This window comes from Eschrichtius robustus, chromosome 7 (assembly GCF_028021215.1).
Source record: "Eschrichtius robustus isolate mEscRob2 chromosome 7, mEscRob2.pri, whole genome shotgun sequence".
NCBI lineage: Eukaryota > Metazoa > Chordata > Mammalia > Artiodactyla > Eschrichtiidae > Eschrichtius > Eschrichtius robustus.
This window is the reverse complement of record NC_090830.1, coordinates 110,528,322-110,552,306: the sequence shown is the minus strand read 5'-3', so window position 1 is coordinate 110,552,306 and position 23,985 is coordinate 110,528,322. Positions and strand designations below refer to the sequence as shown.

General features: G+C 36.3%; 1 protein-coding gene across 4 annotated transcripts in view; it reads right to left on the bottom strand.

The window, feature by feature from the left end:
• Positions 1-1,253: 1,253 nt before the first annotated feature.
• Positions 1,254-23,985, bottom strand: part of CUTC (cutC copper transporter) — a 35,569-nt gene continuing 12,837 nt past the window's right edge. Inside the window, exons 6-9 of one of the 4 annotated variants that reach the window (XM_068548354.1) lie at positions 23,381-23,514; positions 18,386-18,413; positions 15,101-15,206; positions 1,254-1,337 (exon numbers count right to left, since the gene is read on the bottom strand). In XM_068548354.1, coding sequence (XP_068404455.1) covers positions 1,316-1,337; positions 15,101-15,206; positions 18,386-18,413; positions 23,381-23,514 — 290 coding nt within the window. In that variant the 3' untranslated portion in view covers positions 1,254-1,315. Of the gene's footprint in view, positions 1,338-2,398; positions 2,762-13,624; positions 14,146-15,100; positions 15,207-18,385; positions 18,414-23,380; positions 23,515-23,985 lie in introns of those variants that run through there. The other 3 variants (XM_068548352.1, XM_068548353.1, XM_068548355.1) reach the window with 3 other exon arrangements.

Below are 23,985 nucleotides of genomic sequence, written 5' to 3'. Positions count from 1 at the left end.
TAATCAAAACACTATGGTACTGGCACAAAAACAGAAATATAGATCAACAGAACAAGATAGAAAGCCCAGTAATAAACATACGCATCTATGGTCAATTAATCTATAACAAAGGAGGCAAGAATATACAATGGAGAAAAAACAGTCTCTTCAATATGTGCTGGGAAAACTGGACAGCTACATAAAAAGAATGAAATTAGAACATTCTCTAACACAATGCACAAAAATAAACTCAAAATGGATTAAAGACCTAAATGTAAGACCAGATATTATAAAACTCCTAGAGGAAAACATAGGCAGGACACTCTTTGACATAATTTAATTTCCTTTTTTGGCAGCAGGTGTAGTGTATCTTGAACTCAGCAAGGCACCTGACAAGATACATCATGTTTTCTATGGACTGAATGAGAGCATATTTACATGGACCTTTAATTGCTTGAACCACTGTATGTTCAAAGAAATTAACAGAATGATATAAATGATATAACCTGAGGAAGATCTCTACTGGCATTCCAAAAGGGTCTGCAGTGGCTTCAGCACCTTCAACGTTTTTATCAATGATCTACAGGCATTAAGAGAACTCACATTTAATGGACATCTTATATGTCAACTTCACATGGGTTTCTTAAATAACAAAAACATTTCTATGTTAGGCATTCTAAAATTTTTATCTAATTTAATCCTCACAATAATCCTATGAGGTATTTTTACTCCAATTTTACCAATTAGGAAACTGAGGTTCAGAAAGGTTAAGAAAATTGTCTTACATTCCACAACTTACAAAGAATAATGCTCCATATTGGTACAGCAAAAACATCAACAGATATCCTCCCACCCCTTTACAAGGCAAAAGACACAGAATAGCCAACACAATATTGAAGGAGAAAAACCAAGTTGGTAGAAAAGACTGGAGAAAATATGCTCTGGGAAGAAAGTCCAACTAGAAGATCTCCAAAATTTTACGATTTAACGTATATAAAATTTTACACAAAAGACAAAAATAGTGTGATGATTCCCTTTACTGAAGGATACACCACAGGATTTCTTTAAATCACAAGCTCTCCTACTGCCCTGAAGATGTAATCTGAATATGTCAAATACATGCACATTTTCAGGAAAGCTCCTATTCTATCAGACGAGGTGTTCTGTGAATTTTCTCTTTTAAAGTGTAATAATTGATATTTAAAGACTGTACTAAGAAAGACTGCAGCATGTAAAGGAGTCAGGAAACCTGGCTGGATTCTGGCTTTAGCGCTGATGGTCTTAGGTAAGATGATTTCTCCCAGATCTCTTCTTAATGGTTTCCAAAAATCTCTTCTTAATGGCTCAATGTGTGTGTTCTGTAAATAATTGATTGCATAGAGATAATTCAGTAGGAGGGAACATTTGATCATAGTGACTCAGGGAAAAATACGCTCTATCACTTCTACTTAGTAAGCAAATGTTGATTAGTAAGTGGTTGCATTTAAGTAACTTTGAAGAATCTACAAAAGTTCAATGTTCAAGATAACCAAAGAGTTGCATACTTTTAGTTAATGATTACATATGAACTTAAGAAAGGTTTTCTTTCTTGTGCAATATCTTAAAATAGATATCCAGTGGTAACAGTAAAAATATTTTATTTCCCTTTGTATTTTTTAATTGGGTCTAACATTCATTTCCTATAGCATAAACTAAAAACTATAATATGAGTTAATCAAATAATTACTCCCAAACTCTCCCAAGTTAATCTGTACATTTTTGTGCTGCTAAAACAAACAAAACAATTTAGAATAACCAGAGACCAAAAAGGATGTACAAGTAATTAATTTTTAAAATATTTTTACTTATGGTAAACCTATTTTTTTAATATTAAAACCTGAAATATAGTGAAATTCTTCTGGAAGAATAATTAATAAACTCATTGAACTAGGTTTAAAGCCTACCAGAAAAAGAGTCAACTACTAAAAGATTTATGTAGTTTTTAAAAAGAACATGTACTTTAAAAAATAGTAAAAGTTATTGACAGCACAGAATAACGTTCCTGGTAGAGTCAAAGAATAAGCTTTTAACTGTCAACAAACTAGAGAGAACTGGATGAGCAGTTCGATGTTTTTTAGACAGAAGCGTATTAGAATAAAAAAGAAGTAATTGAGAATTCTCTGGTGGCCCAGTGGTTAGGACTTGGTGCTTTCACTGCCCTGGCCTGGGTTCAATCCCTGGTTGGGGAACGAAAATCCTACAAGCCGCGTGGAGCGGCCAAAAAAAAAAGTAATTAATTTAGGTCTTTACTTCACATCATCCCATTAAATAAATAAATAGATAAATAAATAAATAAATTTTAAATGTCTTCAAGGAAGACATGGAATCTTTTTTTTCATAAATTTATTTATTTGTTTGTTTTATTTTTGGCTGTGTTGGGTCTTTGTTGCTGCGCACAGGCTTTCTCTAGTTGCGGCGAGCAGGGACTACTCTTCGTTGCGGTGCACAGGCTTCTCACTGTGGTGGCTTCTCTTGTTGTGGAGCACAGGCTCCCAGCGCACGGGCTTCAGTAGTTGTGGTATGCGGGCTCAGTAGTTGTGGCACGGGCTTAGGTGCTCCGCACATGTGGGATCTTCCCGGACCAGGGCTTGAACCCGTGTCCCCTGCATTGGCAGGTGGATTCTTAACCACTGCGCCACCAGGGAAGCCCATAAAATATATTTTTGATAGGTCATAAAACAAGAGAAGAAAATGGGCTAGCATAAAAAGATGTGCACTGGAGAGAATAATACTCTTCTGAGTCCTGGAAAAATAAAGGTGATATCAGAAAACAGAAAATGTCTACACAATTTTTTTTTTTTAATTTTCAAGAGACTTTTATAAAACAAATACAGTCAGCCAGCCCTCTGTATCCTTGGGTTCCACATTCACAAATTCAACCAATCACGGATCAAAAATATTTGAGAAAAAAAATTCCAGAAGGTTCCAGAAAGCAAAACTTGAATTTGCCATTCACTGGCAGCTATTTACATAGCATTTACATTGTATTTACAACTATTTGTATTTACATTGTATTAGGTATTATAGATAATCTAGAGATGATTTAAAGTATACAGGAGGATATGGGTAGGTTACAGGAAAATACTACACTACTTTATACATGGGACTTGAGCATTTGCAGATTTTGGTATCCAGACCAGAGAGGTCCTGGAACCAATCCCTCCTAGATACTGAGGGAAACCTGTACTAATACGAAAGCAACCAAACAGGAGATACACCTGATAAAAATAACATGGAGGGGCAATATAAATAGTAATTATCACATGGAAAACCACATAGCTTTACCAGCAATTAAATACGAGTAAATTATAAAAATTTCTGGAAGGATACAAAAGAAATTGTTAATGGTGGCTGCTTTCAGAAGAACTGGAGGAATGAAGAAAATAAGCTAAAAGAAAGTACACATAAGGTGTTGAATTCTGTGGAATACTGGTTCCCCCAAAACAGTACCAAAACAACCTGTTAAGACAGAGCTGAGTTTATTCTTATCACAGTAAGAGATAGCACTACCTTAACATACACTGGCCTTTTTACTAGGAAGTTATTTAAATTCATAATACCAAATGCATTCTTATAATTTATGATTGGACTAGTACTATTATTATTATTATAGACAGTTTTGTGAATTGAGAACATGAAAATGGCCAAATTAGTGCTAGGCATATGGATATGAGCTATATAAATAAAATGTGCTATTCTCATAATCATTACTTTTGACCTGGGTTCCTCTTTGATCTATAAAGGGAAGGGCCATCTCTTTGGCATCTTGTGAGTGGACCCGTGTGAATGGGTTGAAAGATCTCCAAATAGGATGAATTATTTATGGGTGTCCTTCCTATCTTCAAACACATAAACTGTAATTGACTTCAGAGCAATTTTGAAGTATAAACTGCATTCTCTAAGATAGGTGTCTGAACTTCACTGAATTCTTGTCTTTTTTTTTTTTTTAAGATTTAATTTTATTTATTTTTGGTTGCTTTGGGTCTTCGTTGCTCTGCGCGGGCTTTCTCTAGTTGTGGTGAGCGGGGGCCACTCTTCATTGTGGTGCGCAGGCTTCTCCTTGTGGTGGCTTCTCTTGTTGCAGAGCATGGGCTCTAGGCACGCAGGCTTCAGTAGTTGCAGCACGTGGGCTCAGTAGTTGTGGTATGCGGGCTTAGTTGCTCCAAGGAATGTGGGATCTTCCCGGATCAGGGATCGAACCCGTGTCCCCTGCATTGGCAGGAGGATTCTTAACCATTGCGCCACCAGGGAAGTCCCAAACTCTGACTGTTTTAATTAAGCTATAAAGAGGTTTAGAGGACTTTGAGCTCAGTCAAGCCAGTGGTTACCAGTAAGATTGTTTTTCTAAAGATAGGATTTCCCTTGCAATTTTCAAACTATATAGAGATTTGGAAAGTTCTTAACCCTACACATGAAGGTTGCTATGAAACCTTCACAGCAACTGCTGGAGGGGAAACTCACTCTCCCAATTTTTTTGTTTTAACCACCTTTACCCATTTTCTCCACCCCCACCTCTAGCAACCACCAATCTGTTCTCTATGAGTTTGCTTTTTTGTTTTAGATTCCACATGTGAGATCATACACTATTTGTCTTTCTCTTATTTCACTTAGCATAATTCCCTCAAGGTCCATCCATCCCACCATATTGTTGCAAATGGCAGGATTTCTTTCCATCTTTTTTATGACTGAATAATATTTCATTGTGTCTATGTGTATGTATGTGTGTATGTACCTTATGATTTATTTTTTATTTTTTTAAAATTTTTATTGGAGTATAGTTGATTTACAGTGTTGTGTTAGTTTCAGGTGTACAGCATCTTACAATTTCTTTATCCATTCATTCATTGATGGGCACTTAAGTTGTTTCCATGTATTGGCTATTGTAAATAATACTACAATGAACATGGATATCTTTTTGATAGTGGTTTCATTTCCTTCAGATAAATACCGAGAAGTGGAATTGCTGGATCATATGGTAGCTCTATTTTTAATTTTTTGAGGCACCTCCATACTGTTTTCCATAGTGGCTGCACCAATTTACATTCCCACCAACAGTGCAAGAGGGTTTCCTTTTCTCCACATCCCCACCAACAATAATTTGTCTTTTTGGTAATAGCCATTCTAACAGGTATGAGGTGATATCTCATTGTGGTTTTGATTTGCATTTCCCTGATGATTAGTGATGTTGAGCATCTTTTCAGGTACCTATTGACCTTTGCTTTGTCTTCTTTGAAGAAATGTCTATTTGGATTGATTCTTCTGCCCATTTTTAAATCGAATTGTTTTTTCTATTGAGTTGTATGGGCTCTTTATGTATTTTGGATTTTAACCCTTTATCAGATATATGATTTGCCAATATTTTCTCCCATTCCATAGGTTGCCTTTTCATTTTGTTGATGCTTTTCTTTGCTGTATAGAGATTTTAGTTTGATGTAGTCCCACTTATTTTTGCTTTTGTTGTCTTTGCTTTTGGTCAAATCCAAAAAAACATTGCCAAAAATTCACTCTCCAATTATATTAGAACCCTTATAAAGGGTACACCCAACTTAATGTGGCTCAAATGAAAATATTTACTGGTTCACATAACCAAAAGCCCAGAGATAATGCAGTTCTCAGGATTGATTTATTCCAATGGTTGTACTCCATTTCCCTCTCATTCTTTTGGCTTTGCTCTCTTTTGGCATCAGTTTTATTCTCAAACAGGTAGTGGGACAGCTGCAACAGTTTCAAGACTCATATTCACACATAACATATAGGAAAAGAGAGAAAGGGTCATTTTTCAGCAAGTGTCCTAGAAATAGAAGCCACTAGCAAACTTCTCCTGGCATCCCAATGGCCCAAATTTCTGAATCAATTCCTGACAAGGAAAATAAGGTTATCCTTAGATTCCTCAGGCCCATCCGTAAAGCTGTGAGTGAGGTCAGCCTTTCCTAAATCACATGGGCTACATGCAGAGTGACTGCTACAACAAAATCAGAACTGGGAGAAGAAATGAGAGAGAAAGTTTCGGTAGGAAATCAATGATGTCCACTAGGAATAAACTCTTAGTTTTTTTCCAATTCAGATTCAGGATAATATGGGAAACAATGTCTACTATTTAGTGCCTTATTATAAAAAAGATTTTAAGCAACTTACAAAAATACACAAAATATAACAAGATAAAATGAGTAAAGAAAAAAAAGGATAGAAAAAGATAAAACAAGGGACAAGCCCACTACACAAAATTTATTCAATATGATCCTGTTTACCTGTGGGATACAAGTTTGACTCTGAGCTTCCCTCAGTTGAAAGAGGAACTCTGAATCAGTAACTGTCTATCAGTCAGGCCTCTTTTGGTTGCAAGTGTCAAAGATCCAAATCAAACAGGCATAAATACAAAAAGGAAATTTATTGGCTCATTTAATAGAACACTCTGTGAATGGAACTAGCTTTAGGCACAGGTGGGTCCAGAAACTCAAACAAGGTTCTCAGGACATTTACTTCTGTGTTGGTTTCATTCTCAAGTAGCCTCTTTTCACTTGCTGGCAAAGATGGCCTCAAAAGCTCTATGGTTTCACAGGTCTTACGGCCAGTGATTCTAGTGAAAAGAGAGCACCAGAAAAAAATCCTTGGTTGGATTCTGTTTGGCCCTCTTTGTGTTGTGTTCCCATCTCCAGACTAAACAATATGGACAAAGGAATGAGGCATTCTAACTGGTTAGCCTGGGTAAATGTGCCCTCTCCCATGAGCAGGGAGAGCTATATGATTGACAATCCTATCAGGAAAGCATTATCTTTCAGTGGCAGCTTCAGAAAGGAAAAGATAGGCAAACAAAATGTCTTGATAACAACGTAATTCCATATACATAAGATATAAACAAACCAATTGTTCAGAAGCCCAGCTACTCCCCAGACTAACACTTAAGAAAAAATGTCTCCTCTAGGACCTCAACAACACAGTTGTTGTATTTTATACAACTGTCTTCTATTACATTTCCAATATAGACCAGTGGCATAATGCCAATGTGGTTTGATTTTTTTTTTTTTTTAATTCTATGAGGGACTAGAGCAATGCAATCCAAACACAGAGCTCTTTGTGATTTTACCCAAGGATAAAATTTAGCATCTATACAGGAACAGATGGAATGAATATTCTTCAGGTGTCTTAGTCACAACTCTCAGTTGCAGGGAACAGAAATCCATTCAACCAGTGTAGCCATTTTATTGTGAGATGTAAACTAAATACAAAACGAATAAGAAACGATATTTTGCTTCTACCATTGTCTTCAACCATGCTGTAACAAAACTCTTTCTCTGCCCTTAACCACATCTCAGGCAGATCCTATAGCTTTTTGGTCTCTTTCAGGTTTAAAAGGTCCAAGCTAATTTAATCTAATTTAAAACTCTCTCACATTTACTTTTAAAAAGCAGCTTTATTAAGATATAAATTACATACAATTCACCCACTTAAAGTGTACAATTCAGTGGTTTTTATTTTTTTTTTCAGTGGTTTTTAGCATATTGACAGAGTTGTGCAACCATCACTACAATCAATTTTAGAACATTTTTACCACCCACAAAAGAAACTCACACCCAATTTAAAGTCCCTCCCCTTTCTTGGCTCAGGGACCAGCTACTGCTGGGGAGGGAAGTGTCATTCTTTTTATCATTTTTCCTTGTTATTCAATTTCTCCCCTACAAATTCCAGGATTGGGGCAGGGAGGTGAGGACCCGGAGAAAAGAGGCAAAGGTAATTTTACTGATTTGGTAGGATGACCAAACTTGCCCAGTTTGCCTGGCACAGAGGAATTTCCTAGGATATGGGACTTTCAATTGTAAAATTGAATAAGTTCCAAGAAAATTGGGATGGTTAGTCACCATACTGAGCTGGTGCTGTTTATAGTTCACTCTTGTTTGATCAATGGCTAACCATCACACTTTGTTACAGCCACTTTCCAGGTGGTCCAACCCTTAGCTCTTCTTTGAGGCACCTGGGTGACTTCCCAACTGCAATTTCCTAACACAGGTTATACACACTGGCTGACCTCTTCCCCCCTCAAATCCTGTCTTTCAGCAGTATACTCTTCCATTGCTGGTAATGTTAAATTTGATTACTGGGTTAAGATGGTAACAACCAGATAGCTCCATTATAATGTCAAGTTTCTACTTTCATGACTAGCAAATAACCCATAGGGTGATACTTTGGCACCATTTTGATATTCAGTCCCCAATCAACCTTTTACCTAATGGTTTCAGCATTAATAGTCTCTGACTGTGCTTCCCTGGTGGCGCAGTGCTTGAGAATCTGCCTGCCAATGCAGGCAGGGGACACGGGTTCGAGCCCTGGTCTGGGAAGATCCCACATGCCGCGGAGCAACTGGGCCCGTGAGCCACAATTACTGAGCCTGCGCGTCTGGAGCCTGTGCTCTGCAACAAGAGAGGCCGCGATAGTGAGAGGCCCGCGCACCGCGATGAAGAGTGGCCCCCGCTTGCCGCAACTAGAGAAAGCCCTCGCACAGAAACGAAGACCCAACACAGCCATAAATAAATAAATAAATAAATAAATGAATGAATGAATGAATAAATAAATAAATATTAAAAAAAAAAAGTCTCTGACTGATTTGTTTCATTAGGGGTTGCAAAATGGTTATTCTCTAATTCGGAAAGATGAGTAATGCTGCTGGGACTATTCATGTACAAATTTTTGCGTGGATGTATTTTCAATTCTCTTAGATATATATATATATATAAAATATTATATGATATTATATTATGCTATATTATATTATATTATGTTATATTATATAAACCTAAGAATGGAATTGCTGGGCCATATAGCAACTTTATGTTTAACATTTGAGAAACTCCCAGACTATTTTACAAAGCAGCTCCACCATTTTACAATCCCACCAGCAGCACACAAAAGTTCTACTTGCTACACATCCTTGCCAGCACTTGATACGGTCAGTCTTTTGGGGGGTATAGTCATTCTAGTGGGTGGGAAGTGGCAGCTCAGTGGGGTTTTCATTTGCATTTCCCTAACGACTAATGATTTTGAGCATCTTTTCATGTGCTTGTTGGCCAACTGTACACCTTCTTTGGAGAAATGTCTACACAAATCCTTGTCCATTTTAAAACTGGGTTGTCTTTTTATTGTTGAATTCTAAGTATTTTTTATACATTCTGGATACAAGCCCTTAATCAGATACATGATTTGCAAATATTTTCTCCCATTCTGTAGGTTGTCTTTTCACTTTCTTGATGTTACCCTTTGAAGCATTATTTTTTCTTTCCTGACTTGTGCTTTTCTTGTCGTATCTAAGGCTTTGCCTAACCTGAGCTCACAAAGATTTATTACTGTTTTCTTCTAAGAATTTTATGTTTTAGCTCTTTTACTTAGGTCTATGATGCATTTGAATTAACTTTTGTACATGATGTAAGGTCCCACTTCGTTCCTTTGCAAGTGTATATCCAGTGGTCCAGCACCATTTGTTAAAAAGACTATTCTTTCCCCAGGGAATTATCTTGCCACCCTGGTCAAGAATCAATTGCCTATAGTAAAAGGGTTTATTTCTGGACTCTAAATCCTATTGCATTGAGCTATATATTCATCTTTATGCCAGTAACACATTGTCTCAATTATTGTAGCTTTGTAGTAAGTTTTGAAATCAGGAAGTGTAAGTCCTCCAACTTTGTTCCTTTTTAAGATTGGTTATTTTGGGTTCCTTGCATTTCCAGATGAATTTTAGGATTGGCTTGTTAATTTCTGCCAAAAAGGCAGTTGGGATGTTAATAGGGATTGCCTTGAATCCGTAGACCAATGGGAGAATATTGCTATCTTAACAATATTAAGTCTTCCAATCTACGAACATGGGATGTCATTCCATCTATTTATTTATTGTTAGGTCTTTAAAAATTTCTTTAAAAAATGCTTTGTAGGGACTTCCCCAGTGGTTCAGTGGTTAAGACTCTGCCTTCCAATGCAGGAGGCGTGGGTATGATCCCTGTTTGGGGAACTAGGATCCCACATGCCGTTGGGTGCGGCCAAAAAACTTTAAAAAAAAGCTTTGTAGCTTTCAGTGTATGGTCTTGAACTTGATTAAATTTTTTCCTAAGCATTTTGTCATTTTTGATGCTATCATAAATGGAACTATTTTCTTAATTGCATTTTAGGATTGTTAATTGCTAGTGTAGCAATACAACTGATTTTGTGTATTGATTTTTATATCTGCAACCTTGCTCAACTTTAAAAAATTTTTGTGTGGATTCTTTTCCACACAAAAGTATTTTCCATATATAAGATCGTGTCACCTATAAATAGAAGACGTTTTACTTCTTTCTTTTTAATCTGGATGCTTTTTATTTCTTTTTCTTGCCTAATTGCCCTGGCTAGGACCTCTAGTACAATGTTGAGTAGAAGTGGTTAAGAGTGGACATCCTGTCTTGTTCCTGATCTTAGGGAGAAAATATTAAGTTTGATGTTAGCTACATGTTCTGTTTTCTTACAGATGATCTTTATCAGGTTGAGGAAGTTCCTTTCTATTCCAAGTTTGCTGAGAGTTTTTATTATGAAAGGGTGTTAGATTTTGTCAAATGCTTTTTAAGTGTTGAGATTACCATGTGATTTTTGTGCTTTATTCTATCAATATGGTGTATTACATTGATTGATTTTTGGATATTGAACCAGCCTTGCATTCCTGGTATAAATCCTATTTGGTCATAGAGTACACAGTAAGTCCCCTATATATAAACCTTCAAGTTGCGAACTTTCAAAGATGTGAACGTGCATTCGCATGTCTAATCACATAAATTAGTTTACCTGTCTGGTGCACATTGTCACATGCATGCATCCTCTACAAGTGGTTGTGCTTTTGTGTACTTTACTGTACAGTTCTGTTTAGAGTATAGTAGTACAGTATCTTTATTTCAAGCCCAGGATGTCCGGAAGCAAGCATAAAAGCAGTGGTGATGTAGCTGGTACTGGTATGATGAGAAAAAAAGAGCTATTACCCAGACATAACTGTATTGTTTTTTCAGGAGGGTAGGTAAAATTGAATCCAGCAAGGAACCAGAACCTGTGCCATCAACGTCTGGTGTGAGTGAAATTGCAGCTTTCCCTTTGTCTCCTATTGCTGATGATCTTTCAGCTCTTCCATCTCCCACCTCCTCTCCTTCCTCCAGTCAGTAACTCTTCTTGCCTGGTTCACTCGATGCCAGCCCCTGTATGCCAGCTGTTGTACTGTACAACTGTACTTTTCAAGGTGCTGTACTGTAAGATTTAAAATGTTCTTTTTTATTTTTTGTATTTGTTTGTTTTTTATGTATTATTTGTATGAAAAGTGTTATAAACCTATTACAGTATAGTACTATATAGCCGATTGTGTTAGTTGGGTACCTAGGCTAACTTTATTGGACTTACGAACAAACTGGACCTACAACTCGTATATGTAGGGGACTTACTGTAATCTTTTTTATGTTGCTGGACTCAGTTTACAGAACAAAGTGAAAAGTGGATCTCGATGGGGCAAACTGAAGATATCTAGCATAGTTCCCAAAGTCAGTAATCCTGATTCTCAATCCAGTGCTTTTTTTCCACTAGCAAAGTAAATCAACAGTATGAGTACACAACTGATGGCTGTAGTGAGAAATATATAAAAATATGAAGTCATGGTTCCCTAGTCTCAAAATACTTATAATACTGATGAGAAGACATATATACATGAAATAATGAGTAAATATTTTAAAACAGGACTATGTGTAGAAAAATAAAATCAAGGTAAGGGGTTACCTTATGCTTCTTTTATATTCACATAGTGGAGGGCACAAACTATCGGCTTCAGTACTCAACGCCTAGCTTCCTGGGAGGACTTTTAAACTATCAAAGACTGATACTAGGAAACTAACCTAGAAGGAAAGAACTTTAATGGGTACATACTATGTACTTCATGTTTTAATATATCCTTAAACCAGAAGCCATAGTTTAGTTATTATTCCTGATTTAAAAATAAAGGAATTAAACTTCAAAAAATTAAGTTAACTTAAACTGGAAGCGAGGATATGATTCCAGGTGTGTCTGATTTGCCCAGGAGTATTGCTCTCTGTACTACATCCAGATACCAGAAGCACCCTTAAGCATAAGACTTAGAGGTTAGTAGCCTAGCATTCAAGTCTTGTAAACAACATTAATTTGTTATTAAATTTTGAGCAATTCATAGCACCTCTCAGATCCCTAGCTAATCTGTCTAAATAAAATAGAGATAATAACATAGCCTGCTCTTATCTCTGGAGGATCATACAGTGAAGTCCAAGCATGGGGGAGGGTTAGGCCAAAATACTAAACATGATGTGTGTGCATGTGTACATGATACTTACATGTCTCTTTCTATATTCCAAAGCCAATATTAAAACTATTAACAGAAACCAATATTAACAGAAACCACTGAGGTTATTATTAGTTTTAAAATAGCTTGCCTCTCATTTCTCATAAATTCCTTGGCAAATATTCTATGTTGAAATCGTACCTGAAAAAGTGAGGAAAGAAGTTAAGATTTAAAAGTGAGGGAAGGGGGACTTGCCTGGTGGTCCAGTGGTAAGGAATCCACCTTACAATGCAGGGGACGCAGGATCGATCCCTGGTCGGGGAACTAAGATCACACATGCTGCAGGGCAACTAAGCCCGCGTGCCACAACTACTGAGCTCACGTGCCTCAATAAGAGAGCCTACGTGCCACAAACTACGGAGCCCACACGCTCTGGAACCCACAAGCCACAACTAGAGAAGAGAAAACCCGCACGCCATAACTAGAGAGATGCTTGCGCACCACAACGAAGAGCCTGCGCACCACACCAAAAGATCCCACATGCCTCAACAAGATCCCACGTGCCACAGCTAAGACCTGACGCAGCCAAAATAAATAAAATAAATAAATAAATCTTTTTAAAATAAATAAATAAATAAAAGTGAGGGAAGGGGCACATTAAAAAAAAGAGAAGGCTTTTGGTATACACATTCATTGGTATCCAAGTTTGTGCATGCTATTTATGGAGGCTCCACTAATTAGCCTCATGACCAAGGGCAAGCTCTTCGTATTATGATTCAGTTACTCTCCTAATACGGAAGCATCAGTTCTATTACCAGAGCGGTGTTTGTATAAAATGAGATAATAAATATGAAAGTGACAGAAAAAACTAGAAATGAACCTCACCATTTGGGACCTGCCCATAGGAAAAGCATTTTTCATCACTAGAATCCAGTCTCCATATCTGTGGCCTCAGCTGAAAGAAACAGCTATTCTGATAACCTTCCTAACCTCCCCCAATTCTCTACAGATCTTTGTACATTGTCAGATGAACCTCATAGTTAAGCCATTCCTCTATCTGGGAGCAGAGGTAGAAGTAACCTGATGAACAACAGAGATCACTTCTGCCTTTCTAAGTCTGGGAACTTTTACATCCTACTTCCCAAGTCTAGGAATTTTTATGCTATACCATTTACTCTATATCCTTAGCATCCTTCCCAGGATCCAAAAAGTACATAATAAAAAGAGAAAATAAAATTAAAAAAAAAATCCTCCCTTTAATACTTGGCTACAGATGAGTAAGAGACTCTACCATAATAGAATGGCAATTTTTATTTTACAAATGAAAAGGCAAAATACTGCTACTGAGTTGACCATGAAGTCACATCTGAGTTGAATTTTCATACTTTGCAGTTGAATTTTCCCACCTTGCACTTGAATTTTCCCAGTTCATCAGTTAATTCCACTGAAAACAGGCTAAGCCTCCATTTGTGGAAGAAGTGTAGGCCAGATTTAACCATGATGATGGAGATGGTCGACAAGATTAAGCAAAGGAAATGACTGTAATCTGTTTCAAGTTCTTTTTCTTCTTGGAAACATTCTCCATGGTAATGTAAGACTTAAAACAAAGACTGTGACTGTCCTGGCCAGAGAAGGTTAAAGCTGTGTCATAGAGAATTGTAGACTATTCTTCTACCTTTGTCCAGTGATATCCATATCTCTCAGAGAGGTCTGGCTAAACCAGAATATTCTTTGCAATAGCATTCAAAGTCCTTACTTGGGTCACATCTGTTACCTTTAGAGAATATTCTGATCTAGAAAGAGAGGCTCCCATAGCAACAGAGGAATTTCTGCAATAGAAGTAATAAAGGGACAGATAATTACATAAGTTGTTAAATGAGTCCTCCTACTGGCACTTCATTTTATAGGCAATTTCATGGCTCAAGAACAAAGTTAGGTCAAGGACCCTGAACTACTATATTTCATAATTTTTATTAATTACTTGAAACATCTAGTATCTAAATCTATCAGATAGTGTACTTGATTTTATATCTGGAGTTGTAAATTCTAAGGCTCTTGCTTCTTTTACATTTCATTTTTTCCAACTTAGAAATAATCAACAATTAACTATTAAATTATAGGAGTCCTCTCAAGTATAATAAAAAAAACACATAATAGTTTAAATTCCTTAATGGTGATATAATTTCCAAATAACTGAAAATAGGGAATTCCCTGGCAGTCCAGTGGTTAGGACTCCATACTTTCACTGCCAAGGGTGCAGGTTCAATCCCTGGCTGGGGGAACTAAGACCCCACAAGCTGTGCGGCATGGCCAAAAACAATAAAATTTAAAGAAATTAAAAAATAAAAATAAAATAACTGAAAATAGAGAGCAAAGGTGAGGAAAGACTTAAGTATTAACAGTAGGAAAGATAAAAATGACTACAGCTCTTCCATCCTGATACCATAGTTATTAACTTTGCTAAAGGAAATCACAGGTGAATGGCCACACATACATATCTGATTCATTTGAAGCTTAGCTGCTGAATTAGAATTTATTATTAACTGGTCTAAGTTCAGCAATGCCTTAAGGCTTTGAAGGTTAGCCTGTGTTCAGAAGAGCCTGCTTATTTAAGGCAGGAAAAGAACCACTCTGCAGTTAAAACACTTCAAAAATGACTGTAATACTTACATACTAATCACAACATTCCATTCATTAATCATGCCATCAACTAAGATTTTCCTGTTTGGGGAAGTAAAGATTAATCGCATTCATTTTTGCAGGAGTCAAAGAATATATTTTTACCGAAACTTCATTCCTGAATCTCTAGCCAACCGAGCGGAACAGTGGAATTCTGTAGCACCTGAACCCTCAAGGATCCTTTGTAGATTTCTGTCTGTTATGCCACCCCCTGTTGGAAAGAATAAGTAATATATTAAATAGAATAGATTTTCATATAAGATTTAATGAATAATATGACTGCCAACTCTACCTGGAACCTCCATACTGAAATTTCTCATTGATTTGAGAATTATTCTCTCTTTACTCAGCTAGAATGAATTTAGAAAAAAATGATGAAAAGGCAAGACTACAGACTCTGAAGAACAAAAGATAAGGTCAAAGAAACTTTATGACAGAATTTTACATGCCCACTGGTTTATATAACAATGCTATACGTTACTGATTTTAAATCTATAAAGATTACTCTAGGGCAAGGAAAATCACTGAGTGCTCTAGCCCTGCTTCCCCTCAATTAAAGCAAAATCAAATTGAAATGAAAGGTAAGATAGACTTGAGGAAGAAGTCACAAAAGCGAAGCCTCAGAAATGTATGTCAAAGAGAAAACCTCCAAGGTTCTTTCTCTGGCCCAGGATTTGATGAACACACAGATTTCACTGGAAATGGGAATAATGCAAGGTGTTATACAGCTTATTTGTTATAATATCAACTTTTTGTTTCATTTTACAGAAGAATTTGATTCTACTTTATTAAAACTGCACAATCAAGTATTTTATGACTCATTTGTTTTAATGAACAATCTCTTAAATGTCTGTATATAAAGAGTAATATTCTGAACTGATACCAGATTATAAATATAAAATCAGCTTATTCATCTTTATATCATTCTCTCCTAATATACAGGATGTATTCAATACATATTTTTAAATGACTGTTAAAATATGTACTTTTTATCTCAAGCTATTCAAGCTACTAAAATAACTTGACTTACACACTCTTTCAGACTCATTAACTTTTTTCTTGGTGGTACAGTAATATCACTGAGCCCTAAGAAGCAGAAAGAACACAGACGGAGAAGTCAGATTTAGATTGGAATCCTGGCTTTACCACTGTGGCCCTTCACAGCTATGTGATCTTAGATAAATTACTTAAATCCACTGAGCCTCAATTTTTTTCACCAAAGAGGGATAGTATTGCCTACTTCACAAACTTGTAAGGATTAAAAGACAAATACATTATTTCCTTCTAATAAATAACAAAATATCTGGCCACTGAAATACATGTTGCTCAGTTATCAGAACGTAAGTAATACATTTTCCAAACATAGACTAACAGGTGGGACTTGAAAGAACAGCTAGTTCAATATCCTCTCTTTATAAAGATAAGGAAACTGGAGCCTAAATTATATTGTAAGCTTCATTATGAAAGTCCCTAGAGGGGAGCTACTATGTTCTAGTTATCTTTATAATTCCCAATGATGGACACTCATTAGGCATTCAGGTTGACTTACCCAGGAATTTTTACTTGCTGGTAATTACTTACATGAAATTGTTATAATTTGTTTATACATCTATTTGGTGAGCTCCTCAAGTAGAAGGATTACTTCATATACATTTCTGTGTTTTTACACCTACCACAGAACCTGGCATATAATTAGCATTTTCTTGGTAAGGTTTGTTAAATAATCACAAATATTTTTGGATATAACATCTTTTCACCTAAGACTGTAAGCCTCTTGAGGAAGTAGTTTCTTGTGTAACTCTGTATCCCAAGTAGTGCCTTGCACATAGCACATAACTTAATAATTACATATAAAGCAAAGGCAATCTTACGTTAACAACTGTCTTTAAGTCTGGGTATTAGTTGTCAAGTATAAATATATTTAGTCTTAAATGGAAATGCATCAGACTCAATTAAGTTTCTTTAACATTCCCTGATTAATCTTCTAAGGGTCTCAACTTAACAAATAATATATGCTTTCTGTCTGCTCATGTTTCAGGAACTTGCTACAAGTCAAAGCTTTACTAAATTTCTGACACTATCTGTCTGTTTGGCCTCTTTTTAAAAATTGGCCTATATCTCACTATCACCATTTTGACCTCTGGTCAGTCTTGGCATCATTGGTATTAAGACAACCAGACATTGTATGCCTTCTGATGTGATGAAATATGAAGTATTCAGAATTATCCATGAAGTATTCCTACCAAAAATATTTAACCAGAATCTAAACAAGCAGTTTATAGGAAAATACAGAGGCTAGTCTAGGAAATACATGCTAAACAATATCAAAAGGAAACAATCTGATAAATCCAGAAATTAGGACATCTTACGGGGTAAGTAGTTCAAACTTTTTAAATGTCATTTTTTTTTAAAGCAGAAGAAGAAAAGGAAAACTTCTATATTAAAAGATATTAAGAAAGATAAAAACCAAGTGCAATACTTGTTCCTTGATTGGATCCTGGTTTGAACATATCAGCTATAAAAAACATTCTGGGTACAATTAGAGAAAGGAGAGTATTGGCTGAGTATTAAATGGTATTAGGGATTTAGTGTTTATTTTGATAGATGTGATAATGGTATTGCGGCTAGAGTAAAATGCCCTTATTTTTTTAGAGACGTATAAAGAGAAAATGTCATAATGCCTTTAATTTAATTTTAAAATACCTCAGGATAAAAAAAAGATGAAACAAATGTGACAAAATGTTAAATCTAGAAATTGAGTACATGAGTATTCATAATGCTGTTTTCTTTTTTATACGTTTGAGAAATTTAATAAGAAAAAATTAAGGTTGTCTTTATATTCATCTCATTCTGGATCTAGGTCATCTTATCTAATTCTTTAAAAACTGTTGACTTCTAATGGGCCATTATGTCCTTCATTGATCTCAGAGTTATCATTAGGAGTATGTGATCCAACTGTTCTGACTACAAGGAAGAATTTCGTGATCAAATATTTTCAGAAACTGCGTATTACATTATCCAGGGATATTACCTATGTTTGCTTATACCTTGTCAACAACTAGGACATTTGGCCCTAATGCAGCATAGCAGCATCAAGCTTGGTGTGCCTCACCAGAAATGAACATCTACATTCACAAAATTGTATACTATGGGAAAGCAAACATGGAGAAACCCCAATCCTTATTTGCTCTTCTCTGAGCGAAACCCTACTAGAGTGTTCCTCATATAAAGTTTTAAATTGCAGCACAGATCCCCCAGTCTTAAACATTTTAATCAAATTATATATTCTTTCCGAACACCATGTACTAATACTACCCCCCATACTGTCCTGCCTCTTTTGCTCTTCCTCACTATAGTGTTACACTAGTAAACGGATAGATAAATAAATACCTGGCATTACCACAATTCTGCCTTTTGCCTGAAAAAAGAAAAAAATAAACAATTTTAATATCCTTCTCTTACATGGGATAATAAGGCAGCAAAACAGAAACATAACTATATTAAATTTATTAAGTTACTACTAGTATCTAATTTTCAATAGATCTTTCTATTTCTTTGGGATCGTGGGTAAGTAAAATGTTCAGCATAGTAACTCCTTCTACCCAGAAAGGTTATTTTATTGTATTGCTTTAAAGACTTGTACTGTTACAAACACAAAGAATAGGAGAATAAAATATAAATACTAAATAATCACACCACCTTAAGAAAACCCATTACTGGGGGCTTCCCTGGTGGCGCAGTGGTTAAGAATCCGCCAGCCAATGAAGGGGACACGGGTTTGAGCCCTGGTCTGGGAGGATCCCACATGCTGTGGAGCAACTAAGGCCATGCACCACAACTACTGAGCCTGTGCTCTAGAGCCCACGAGCCACAACTACCGAGCCCATGTGCCACAACTACTGAAGCCTGCGTGCCTAGAGCCCGTGCTCCACAACAAGAGAAGCCACCACAATGAGAAGCCCCCGCACCACAACGGAGTAGCTCCCGCTCACTGAAACTAGAGAAAGCGTGCGTGCAGCAACGAAGACCCAACACAGCCAAAAATAATAAATAAAATAAATCTTTTAAAAAAGAAAAAAAAAGAAAAGCCACTACTGAAAAATAACACTAATTCTGAGTTCTTGGCATGCGATGGAATGGAAGTAGTTGAATTTAAGTACGATTTCAGCAGAAAAGAAAGAGTATAGCATAATCGTAAATTACTAGAAAAAAAATCTGTTCAAATCATGTATCCTCAACTAAATTCCCTAGCTTATTATACCAATTAAACAAAACAATAGGTCCATTTTATTGGATATTAAGTAATAAAACTGAACTAGATGAATTGATTTAATTTCTGATAATAGGTATTGAAATTTCCCTATTTTTATTCTAATTTTCATCCCATTTCCTAAATAAATTTTGGTGATATACCCAGTATCACTGAAAGTCAAAAGGAAATCACCTTTTTACAAATGCATACTCAGTGGAAACTCTAGTGGCAGGTAGGTAATAATGACAGAATAAAAATAACATATAATGTTATAACAAGCTCACTAACTTGCAGAATAATACCCTGATCAAATTGCTCTATCATGAAAGTGTTTATCAAATGTCACTTTACTCACTCCTCCATCCATCCAACAAGTATTTATTAAGCGCTTACCGTGTACCAGACACTGTTGTAGGTATGGAGAATACTGTGACTGACGGGGTCCAAAATATGCCACTGTGGCATAAAAATTATTTTGAGCTAAAGGCTGAAATTCCTTATCTGCCTAAAAGCAGAGCCTCCCAAAAGAACTGAAAAAGAACTCAACTGTCATAAATCCCCTCACTGGAAGCAGCTCATCAGCACCACACCCAGACAGACAATATCATAAAACTATCCTATCTCCCATCTATTCTTCTAAAGATACAATAATCTTTCCAAAAAGTCATTTGTTTTCCCATAAGGGCCCTTTCTCCTTCCACTTCTAAGTCCCTAAGTGCTCTCTTCCCCCTCCTTCACCTATTAGAAGATGGTATATAAGCCCCAAATTCTAAGCACCTCTTTCAGTCACATTTCTTTGTGAACTCCCATACATACATACACACGTGATTACAATCTTGTTTTCTTGCAAATCTATCTTTTGTCAGTTTAATTTGCAGGACCTCCAATACTGAACCTAGGAGGGTTCACTTTTTTTTTTAAAAAAGAGGGTAAAGAAAAAGTTTTTCCTCCCTGACATCATGAGCAAGAGAAAGTTCCTATTCTCATGGGGCTTTCATGTTCAACGAAAACAGACAACAGATAGGTTTATTTATAAAATATAAATATTTAAACATACAATGAAAAAAAAATAAAGCAAGGAAATGAAATAGAGAGTCAAAGGGAGAGGGGGCTATTTCATAAAATTTAATAATTGTTAGAGAAATAAGTGAAACAAGGCTGTTTAGTATCCTCAAACAGACTACAGCAAAATACCCACAAAACTAAATATTTACTATCTAGAATGCTGAAATGAGTTCAGGAGCAAAAAAAGTCATATTTACTATAACTGTTTCTTCCAACTGAAAGCTTTCTAAAACATGGACAAATCTTTAAAGAGATGAATTCTATCACTTTTTTTTTGGCCTTCCATAAAAGATTATTTAGAACTATATGCTTACCTAAGGCTATCAAAGTGATTTACCAATACAGAGCAGTTACTAAGTGTCAGACCTTGTGCTGAAGTAATCCACAACTATTCTAGGAGGTAGGCACTATTATTATTCTAACTTGTAGGTAAGGAAACTGAAGTTTAGGATGGTTAGGTAAGCTGCCCAAGGTCACTGTTAGTAAGTGGCAAAACCCGGATTTAAACATAGACCTTTCTAATCCCAAATCCTATGCTTTAACCAGTATATTATACTACTAAGTAACTGCTTCAAGAAGTAAAGTTAGCATGATCTCACTTCTATGTGGGATCTGAAAAAGTAAAATACAGAGAAGCAGAGAATAGAATGGTGGTTACCAGGGGTGAGGAGGTGAAGGAAATGGGGAGATGTTGGTAAAAGGATACAAAGTTGCTATGTAGGATGAGTACGTCTATAGATCAAATGTACAGCATGATGACTATAGTCAATAAAACTGTACTGAATACTAAAAATTTGCTAAGAGAGTAGATTTCAGTTACTTTCACCACACACACACGCCACACAAGTTAACTATATGAACAGATGAATATGATCCTGACTGTAACATTTCATTCTGTATATGTATATCAAAACATCATGTTGGGGCTTCCCTGGTGGCGCAGTGGTTGAGAATTTGCCTGCCCATGCAGGGGACACGGGTTCGAGCCCTGGTCTGGGAGGATCCCACATGCCGTGGAGCAACTAGGCCCGTGAGCCACAACTACTGAGCCTGCGCATCTGGACCTTGTGCTCCGCAACAAGAGAGGCCGCGATAGTGAGAGGCCCGCGCACCGCGATGAAGAGCGGCCCCCGCTTGCTGCAACTGGAGAAAGCCCTTGCACAGAAACGAAGACCCAACACAGCCAAAAATAAATAAATAAATAAGTAATAAAAATAAAGGAATTCCTTTAAAAAAAATCATGTTGTACACCTGTTATATATACATATAATTTTTACTTAAAAAAAGTAAAGTTAGTGTATAAGCATATTTAACCCAGCTCTTCCTGCCAACCTGCCAGTGATTAAACTACAAATCTCTCTCTCTCTCTCTCTCACACACACACACACAATTATTTTGAAATGCAATATATGACTACAACAATTATTCTCTACTCCATACTGAGTAACCATTTTAAAATGGAAACCTGACTCATCAATCCTTCTATTTTAAAACGCTTCAGGCTTCCCCAGTGCACCAAGGATAAGATACAAACTCTTAAATAGTGTTCAAGGCTCTGGACAGTATTCTTCTCTTCACATTCAACATTATAGTCATTCTTCAATATCTTAATAAATTACTCTCACTTTTGTTTCTAGGCCTTTGCATATACCGTTTTGTCTACATGGAGCATCCCCCCGACTCTCCCTCTCCCTATTTCCTTTTACATTGATGGCTCCTCATCATCCTTCAAATGAGTAAGACATTGCAGTGTGGATTTCTTTTCTTCTGGGAAGCTAACTACTGTTAATCCCAACTGTTAACCTCAAATCTGGGGTTAATTCCTCTCCAATGTGCTCCCACAGCACTTTTTTTTTAATATAGTACTCTATTAAAAGTGCCTGTTGTGCACTAGTTTGTAAGGGCAGTGACTACAGACACGTGCGCGTGCGCAGGCACCCCTTGGTCACCACCATAGTGCAAATGCCCTGCACCTTAATGTATACTTAATAAATATTTATAAAACCAGTAAGTTCCAGTCTAGAAAAGTTTATCTGATCCTCAGGTGAAATTTCTGAAAATTATTTTCATGGTTATAGAAAAGTAAACATAAGCAGATGTCTACACAAAAACACTAAATAATATTATTAATAATAGCAGTAATAATAATTACAGACACTAACATGTATTAAAATCTAATACATATCAAGCACTCTGCTAAGGCTCTTACCAAGAGCCTTTCTTATCTCTTATATTATCTCTTATCTCTACCAATCCTACCTGATCTCTACCAATCCTCAGAGCAACCCTATATAGGAAATATTAAACTTATCTCAATTTCACACAAGGAAACAGAGGCTTAAACGCTAGTAATCTACTCAACATTATACAGCAAGTGTCAAACCTGTCTCAAATCCAGAATATTCTCATCTCAAAGTCCATACTCACTAACTTAGAATGCCTCTGGACTGGTGTCAGAAAAACACAGACTGTTCTACAAATGATGCGAACTCACAAGAGGAAATCATATAAGAGAAAAATGTATTTCCTCCTATCTTGGTAGCTGGGGAGAAATGAGAGAAGGATACAGTTTTAGTTTTTTTTTGGCCGTGCCATCTGGCATGCAGGATCTTGGTTCCCCCACCAGGGATCGAACCCGTGCCCCCTGCAGTGGAAGCACAGAGTCTTAATCACTGGACCACAAGGGAAGTCCCAGTTTTAGTTTTAGAATTCACCTCAAAATGATAATTTTCTCAAATTTTATGTGGGAACCCCTGAGTATACATAGGTTGACAGTAAGAAGATATGGCTTAAACTATGCAACGCTGATGGCAGAAGAAGGGTAAAATTTGCTGTGGTTATCCAATTAGATCAGTTATTTAGGCATTGTCTATAATTTGATCTTAAGAGCCTTGGCTACTAAAAATGCTCATGTGAAAGAAATAAAAATTATAAAATATGTTATTTCCTGCTTGCTATGGAGTAACCACAAAGTCAGTAATATGTAGTTTCACAACCTCGTTGAACAGCAGAATATCAGAAGTAACCACAACAGAGTCTTAGGAAGAAAGGAAGGAAATTGTGTGTACCTGATCTATGAGTCGCTTTATTAGGGGTAGTCCTTCTAGTGCGGAACTGTCACATCCACTGGTTAATACTCTTTCAAATCCCAAAGTTAAGAGGGTCTCTAGAGCTGCCATTGGATCATGAACCATGTCAAAGGCTGAAATAAATAAAACTGACTTGAATTTTGAACAGATATCTCTAATACAGTTCTTTCCAAAATGTAGTATACACACAGTGGTATGCTGGACCTAGCTTGTCCTGGCTTGCAAGAGTGTCAGTTGTTAAATATTCAGGAATTTTGCAAGCATGATTGTCAATCCATTGGCAGCTGAAATTAGTCAAGGTGAAAGTACATAAACCACAGAAATCAACAAATGGTACAAGTCAGGGCTCTTTTTTCCTGAGAACCAGTTTACCAGCATACCACAGTCAGCATGCCACCAATGGTATGCAGGATCATTTTAGATGGTATGCATTTGAACAGATGCATTTACTTACATGCAGATTAGAAGTGAAAAGTTTCCATTTTTCATTAGTTATAAAGTTTCTCTTTAAAATAAATTTACTTAAGATTTTAAGAAAATTATTAAATACATTTACACAAGTAGCCCTTGGATATGGTAAAATT